Source organism: Uloborus diversus, chromosome 10, assembly GCF_026930045.1.
Source record: "Uloborus diversus isolate 005 chromosome 10, Udiv.v.3.1, whole genome shotgun sequence".
NCBI classification, from domain to species: Eukaryota; Metazoa; Arthropoda; class Arachnida; order Araneae; family Uloboridae; genus Uloborus; species Uloborus diversus.
The window spans coordinates 56,244,979-56,253,620 of NC_072740.1; the positions used below are offsets into that span (position 1 = coordinate 56,244,979).

The window sequence follows — 8,642 nt, forward strand, 5'->3', positions numbered from 1 at the left end:
TTTAAAGGGGACCCTAAAAAAATAACCTCTAACCATTATTGGACATGTATATGTATCAGCGGAAAGTGCATCGTGGAACCGAAAGAGAAGAAACAGTGCAGCATAGAGCACGGAGGGATACAAATTTTAACCAACATTGAAGAATTTCCGAAAACGCTTTGCTACTGTAGCGATCCAACGTATTTCGGAGGTAAATATTGCGATGAAAAAGTACCGGACTTGTGCAGGAATGGAATATTTTTTTACGATCAGTTTAAAAAAAAAAGACATTTATGGTTATTATAAATATCCGTTTAAAAAAAGTAATTGTAAACAAAAACCGAAGTGTCTCGATCATGGTAATTGTATTATCTAATTTAAACTAAATAGTTTGGAATATATTCACTGTAATTCATCTATCAATCTGAAACTATACTAGATATTTTGGAACATATTCACTGTAATTCATCTATCAATCTGAAACTATACTAGATATTTTGGAACATATTCACTGTAATTCATCTATCAATCTGAAACTATACTAGATATTTTGGAACATATTCACTGTAATTCATCTATCAATCTGAAACTATACTAGATATTTTGGAACATATTCACTTAAAGAACCAATATTGGACACTTTATTTAAAAAAAAATATTTTTATTCATTCATTTTATTCATACAATCATTTCATTTTTTCTTTAAAAAAATACACACATAAAACAATTCGTAAAACACATATAAAACAATACATAAAACACATATAAAACAATTCGTAAAACACATATAAAACAATTCGTAAAACACATATAAAACAATTCGTAAAACACATATAAAACAATTCGTAAAACACATACAAAACAATTCGTAAAACACATATAAAACAATTTGTAATACACATATAAATAGTCATCAGCTACACTAAAATGAAATTTCAAACCATTAGACAGTTTTAATTTCAGTCCTTTCATCAAAGTTCCGTCCGTACCTTTTTTAAAGAATGTCGCTTTCAGCGGATTGGACGAATTGATTTTCATCGTGTAGCTATTGAACACGTCACCCGGCGTCGAAATATCCATCGGATCCGATGATGATGCTGGTGGCACAGGAGTCGAAGGTAAAGTTTCTAGTAAACTTTCTTCTTTCTCGTCACCGCGTATTTCGATCTGCTCAATGTTGACTTCGATGTCACTTTTTGCCGGTTGTACACTGCAGCATGGCGTCGGTGGAAATTCAATCACTCCGGGGACGACACCACGCTCTTCGAAAGAAGGAGAAGGAGAAGAAGATGCCGAGAATACATCGCTATCTATGATCAATCTGTGTTGAAATTCCTCCTCGTCGTATGGCGGAGATCGTTCCAAGACTTGGATTTCATTCGGAAACGTTTTTTTACGATGTTCGGCAGATACCATGACGGGAGCAGCAGGTTTAACGACGACTGCATCACAAGTAGTAGTAGTAGTAGTATCAGTAATAGCAGCAGCAGCAGTAGAAGAAGAAGAAGAAGAAGAAGGATAGTCCTATAGCCATCAACTGCGAGACTCGCCAATCATTTTCGTACAGTCTAAAGTAGCGTTGACTGCATTTTAACAAATGCTCCCCTTGAAGCATCTTTTTTCCCGATATTCCAACAAAAGCTCCTGCAATACATACATCTCTGCAAGGGATTCAAACGATGCTTGTATTTATGATGATTTTCAAAATCTCCGAAAGAAACAACGCTTTCGCATAGCGTACACACAGTTTTTTTTACAAGAATGCCTGCTAATAAAATTTCTATAGCTCTTGTAAGACATTTTCTCTCTCTTTCTCTATAGGCTCTGGAGTCACGGTTGTTCAATCTCGGAACGAAAAGTGAATTAGTCGAGACGAGATGAGCTTCTTTTATACTCGCAAAAGGAGGAAACAAAACGCATTTAATCTAATCGATCACGACTAGTGCACGTGCAAGGAAGATGTTACGCGTGTGACGAGATAAGAGCGTAAGCGTGAAGGTCAAATTTACACAAAACAAAACAAAACAAAAATTGCAGCTGCACAAAATGAAATGAATTTTTTTTAAACCACCTAAACCTAATATTTATACATACATTATAAGGTTAATGTTAGATTAAACATCATATCATGTCAATTTTTTTATTTATATCATACTTTTATAAAAGTATTATTATCGATAGATCATACTAAGTTGTTAAAATGTTACATTTCAAACTCAATATATTGCAGTATGTATATATATATATATATATATATATATATATATATATATATTATATATATATATATATATATATATATATATATATATATATATATAAAAGTTATGTTTTAAAAATCGATAGATCACACTAAGTTGTTAAAATGTTACATTTCAAACTCAATATATTGCAGTATGTTTTTTTTTATATAAAAAAGTTATGTTTAAAAAATCGATAGATCACACTAAGTTGTTAAAATGTTACATTTCAAACTCGAAAGATCACAGTAGGTTGTTATCATCACATACAAGTCCAATAATGGCTATAGTTTTTTTTAAAAAAAAAATTACAATATATATATATGCATAACATACAATATAAATGAATAATATAAAATATAAATGAATAACATACATTATAAATGAATAATATACAATATATAGATACATAACATACAATATAAATGAATAATATCAAATATAAATGAATAACATAAATTTCAAAAAAATAGAGATATAGATGAATATATACATAAATTTCCAAAAAAAATAGAGATGAATAGATGAATATATACATAAAATTTCAAAAAATATATAAATGAACAACATAAAAATACATACGATTTCAAAAAATAGATAAATGAATAACATAAAATATATACATACATTTATTATTACATTCTCCTGTCACCGTTACACGGTCCAATGTTCTTTAATACTGCTTTATAAAAAAAGTTATAGGCCAGCACATGTTCTAGAGCACACCGAGAGTAAATACCGGTATTTTTTTTATGTATTCTGCACTTTTGTACGTCAATTTTTTGATACTGACTGTCTATAACGAGATGCCTCGAAAACAATTGCAGTATCACTTCTATGGTCGGCATCTGCAGAACTTTTACGTCGACAAACCGCTGGTTCATGTCCTCCAAGAGTACTTTCAAACTCGTTATTCCCGCAGGCAGAATGTATCTTCCCTTCAGACGAGTTCTTATGAAAAAGAGGGAGATGATGTACCTGATGTCCGCGTAAGGCACCAGGATATCTCCTTCCTTCTTCCGGTCGGCGTAGAACGTCATCTCGTCTTCAGGGTCCAGCTGATGGTACACCGTACGGAAATCACCGTGCGTCAGCCATTCGAACCTCATTTCTTTCTCCAGATCGATGGTGAAATGTTCAACGACTTCTCCGTCAATCGAAATCATAGCTATTTCGCGAAATCGGTATTTTCCAGCACAATAGAATCCTTTAGCATCAATTGAAAGCAAATACGCCGTAATCAGACATATCGTTTTTTTTTGCAGTAGTACACGCAACAGCAACAGCAACAGTCAAAGAAGAAGAGATGTGTGTTCCTTTTCAATTCAAGCTGCTCTTTTATATCGCGTCGATCACGCGTTGACCTCGTGGTCTGCCCTCGTGGTATCCTCGTGGTCTATCTCGTGGCCTGCCCTCGTGGTATCCTCGTGGTCTATCTCGTGGCCTGCCTTCTCGTTCCCACGATCGGTTGATTTCATCACGCGCTGATCTCGTGATCCGTTTTTTTTCCCGACACGCACTTCACTCGATCACGCGCTAGCCCTGCCGTTGTTTCATCACGCGCTAGCCCTTGCGGCATTTTGTGGTCGTCTCGTGATGATGACCTTCTCGTTCCCACGATCGGTTAATTTCATCACGCGCTGATCTCGTGATTCGTTATTTTCCGACACGCATTTCACTCGATCACGCGCTAGCCCTTGCGGCATTTCGTGATGATGGCCATCTCGTTCCCACGATCGGTTGATTGATATAAATGTTTGCGTATATCATGGAATAGATTCTTTTTCTCTCTCTCTCTCTCACAGCACCATGTATACCAACGTCGACATGTTCCAAAATTTTCATAATGTGGTTGGAATTATCGATGCGAATGGAGTTTTTGATTCCGAGAACAATTTCGTTCCTCGAGAACTTTCATTGATGAAATGTAAAGGCTATTTCGCATCTTGTCATCATCTCATCGACTTGAAATCGATCGTCGAACCTCTTCTTCTTCTCGGCGGCTGCTCGGAGTTGTTGTTGTCCACGTTCAATATCGAAGGATTGTCGATATTACCTTCGAAAGGAGAGAAACCCATCGGACCGGAAGATGTCGATCGTGTCATCAAAAAAATGGTTCCCGATGGAAAATGATTTGTCGACATCCAACAGTGTGATTGCGTGCCGTTCTTCATCCGGAATCCAAAACATTTTAAAACGGTTTAAACATTCCCTTTCATAGATTTAAAAGGACTACGAATATCCAGATTCTATCGGTGAAATAAACAGAAGGTATGGTGAACTTTCTCTTTTGAATCACTCTGAACTGTATGGATTACCGCAATGTGAATTTCATCAGCGCGAAGAAGAAAAAGAACCTTTTGTTTGCTCTATGGAAAATATAACGGCGATGCATTTTTGGATGTGGACTAAACTCGGGAAAAATTGGTCCACTACTAATAATCTGATGACGACCACGAACGATATCCAAAAATGTATCAAAGCGTTAGAAATCGAAAAATATGATTTTGACGTGGACGATTTATTCCAAGATTTTGGAAAGTATGGAATTTTTTTAGACTGTCATGAACTGATGCCTTCGATATTTTAACAAAAAAACAAAAAATTGTATTGTATCATTTATATGTATCGTATCAATTATATATGTATATTTTTTGTTTTAAAAAAAAAAACATTTTTGGAGCCAATATTGGATATTTAACCGATATTCATTCGTTCCAAGAGATTCTCCACGTCCCCGCGTTTCTTTCATATTATTTCGTAAAACTACCGTACTGAAATGGGGGATATTCGACACGCGATAAGACACGAGCGTCTGTAATCCTCGAACCGCCATGAATCGATGACAATCGGATCGCATACACAACGGACAACTGACATTTTTTATTAAATTTAACGGTAACAGGTACGTTTCTCGGATACAGGATTTAAAAAAAAAAATCGTACGTGTACGAATCGACCGCGTAAAACATTTTTGATTTTCAATCGCGATAAATCTTTGAAAAAAAGAGCCTGATCTATAAAAATATCTCTAGAAATGTACGCAGATCCATTAGTCATGGTATATCCTCTGGGTCCGTCGGCATTCATAGCTACGATTCCCGGAACGCTATCTAAAAATTGCAAAGGTTGTCGATAAGATGAACGTGAATTGAAAATATCATTATTTTCCATATATACTTATATATATATATATATATATATATATATATATATATTTCCGACTTTAATAATATAACGAAAATACATACACACTCTCTTCTTCGGGTTTCGATCAGAGTTAAAAAAAAAAAAAATATATATATATATATATATATATATATATATATATTATATATATATATATATATATATATATATATATATATATATATTTTTTTTTTTTTTAATTATATTTCACTCTGATTGTGACATGAATATTTCCTTTTTGTTATTTAAGTAATAGTAAAAATTTCAATACGAATACATAGGCTCCAACGTCCAAATCCAACAAAGATTCTGTAATATATTTTTTCGATAAATTACATTACACAACGTCCTAATCAATCAGTTTTTTCCTTCTTCGAAATACGGAATATTGGAAGACAAATAAATTTGCAACTGAAATTTTTCGGGACGATTTATCATGATACATAAAAGGACGAAACACGAAATGACAGCTATTTTAGTGATTCCTCTCATAAAAAGATGAATGGTATTAAAATCGTCGATTAAATCGTAAATGAGAGGGACGATTAAAAATTAATAAAATTGCGAGAAATATTTGCAAAAAATAACATATCCCCGAAGTAATCATGATATTGGTTTTTTTTTAATCCTCTCTCCTTCAAAACCTTTTTGTGGGTAACAATATTTTTTTTAAAGTAACGATACGTTTCATTATAAAATATCAAGGATCACACCATTGAAAATATAACTTCAAAAAAAAAAAAAATATATATATATAAGGTAGGTGCGGGTATTAAGGCCTGTCGGGTAATAAGGCCTAAACAGCGAAAATATAATTTAAAATGGTTTGTAGCCGCTCAAAAACGCTATCGTAGATAGTTTACACTCCCAGATGGCACCTCAAACTGGTCGCAACGCCATGCTCAGTTGTTTTGCGCAGCGAGCCCAGATTCATTTTCACGGAACGCTTGTAAGACACGAATAATAAAAAATCGTCAGATTGAAATGTAAGTAATTTTTGTAATATCATATTTTTTATGCATAGTTTTGCGCTACAGTTATCTGTCTTGAATGCTTCTATCGATATTTTATGTCTGAGTGAAATAATATGATCGAATTATTGTACTTTTTTGCATTTCTTTAAATTCGACGTCAGCGGCTAATAAGGCCTACGAAAGTTGACCGTAGGCCTTATTATACTCCTTTTTTTTTGTAACGTAGTTTTTCAGCTGTGCATCTTATTTTGAACCTTTCTCAACATGGTATGAGTGTTTATTAGTAATTGCGGCTGTTTACGACTTGGTTCATTCTTATTTTAGTGCCTACATCACGATGCCCCCCAAACGAGCACTGTGGTCTGATAATAACTTAGTGTCGGCTGTCCAAGCAGTAAGAAGAGGTATGCTGAGCTCATATAAAGCAGCTGTGAGGTATAATGTTCATAGGAGAACCATTAGAAACCATCTCCAGACCAGAAGTTTGAAAAAAACACTTGGTAGAAAATCTATACTCAGTGATGACTAGGAAGCTGATCTTGTCATCAGAATTTTGAGGTTTGCTGAAATAGGGTTGCCTGTGGCACCACGTATTCTCCGACGCTTGGTTTATAAATTTTGTGAGCTTAATAACATAAAGCATAATTTTAATAAAATTGCTAAAGTTGCTGGTAAAGAATGGTTTAAAGCATTTATGAAAAGACACCCGAAATATCTGGACGAAAAGCTCAATTTATGAACCCGGCCAGAGCTCAAAAGCTTAACAAATTTATCGTTAATGATCACTTTAACAGACTGAATGAAATTCATGATAATCTGGACTTGAGAAGTCATCCTGAAAGAATATACAACATGGATGAGAAAGGCTGCCGTCTCACAATTCACCACCAGCAGACTGTTTTGGCAAAGAAGGGGACTAAAAGAGTGCATTTACAGTCTTCGGAACACGCCGAAAGTGTCACAATAGCTGGATGTGTAAATGCACTTGGTACTGCTATACCACCAATGATAATATTTAAAGGCAAACGGTTGAAGGCAGAATTATATGACAATTTGCCACAGGGTTCTTTGGTAGAAAAATCTACAAAGGGTTATATGACTAATGAACTTTTTACAGAATTTCTAAAGCACCTATCTAGATTTAAAAGTGCAGGAAAGTCCCTTTTAATATTTGAGGGAGCGGCTTGTCACCTAGACTTAACAATCGTTGAAGTCGCCGATTCTCTCTATATATCATTATACTGTTTACCTTCGAACACCACTCATGAACTCCAACCCCTTGATAAAGCCGTCTATCGATCATTTGAACAAACACCACTGGGATGCAGAACTTTTATCATTTATGGAACAAAACCCAGACAAAAAGCTCACCAAGGCACGGTTTAATGTTATTCTTTCAAATGTCTAGTCTAAATGCATGACACATAGTACCATTACAAGCGGCTTTAAAGCCACTGGTTTGTATCCATTGAATCCACAGGCTATTTCAGAAACAGCTTTTGCTCCGTCTGTATTAACAGAAATTCCAGTTCCCGAAGCTGACAAATTTCAAGAAAAAAATTCGCAACCTCGCACCTCCCTCACGCCAATAACCCCAAGGCCTTCCACATCGACAGCACAAGATGAAATAATTAATAGTACCCCAAACAAACCTCCTGGAACGACGTACGGCATGGTTTACGGTTCTAGTTCGGACGATGAAGAGGACAATGTACCACTAGCTCAACTAAAAAAGGCATTTCAGGAGCTTATGCGTACTGCAGTGAAAAATACTGAAAAAACATCAATTTTAAGAAGAAAATCTATTAATTATCGAGGAATTAAAGTCACCAAAGAACTGTTTGAAGAATATAGAAAAGAGAAAAAAGCAAAATTGACGTCAACCCTCAAAGAAAGACGATAAAAAAAAATACCAAAAAAAAAACGATGCTAATTGGTACTGTCACGCTTGTGAGGAGGGTAAAATTATTGACATGAGGCCCTGTTCAAAATGCAACAGATGGTATCATGAGCAATGCGTCGGTTTGACAGCCGATGACGAAGATATTTTTGAGTGCCCTGACGGCTGTTAATTTTTTTTTTTTTTGTTATTTTGAAGATTTTCAGCATGAGTAATGCTTAAGGATATTACAAATGATCTCAATTACCAATGTTAATAGCTTATTTTGATTATTTACGAGTGTTAAAACATTAGGCCTTATTACCCTACCGTAGTATAATAAGGCCTAATTGCAAGGTTTTTTAAATAATTAATTTTATG

General features: G+C 34.6%; 1 protein-coding gene across 1 annotated transcript in view; it reads left to right on the plus strand.

Moving 5' to 3' along the window:
- The first annotated feature begins 1,393 nt into the window (after nt 1–1,393).
- The window catches only part of LOC129231008 (metabotropic glutamate receptor 3-like), a 109,501-nt gene continuing 102,252 nt past the window's right edge, over nt 1,394–8,642 (plus strand). The window contains exons 1-2 of the mRNA XM_054865253.1: nt 1,394–1,500; nt 6,707–6,776. Coding sequence (XP_054721228.1) covers nt 1,394–1,500; nt 6,707–6,776 — 177 coding nt within the window. The remainder of the gene's footprint in view (nt 1,501–6,706; nt 6,777–8,642) is intronic.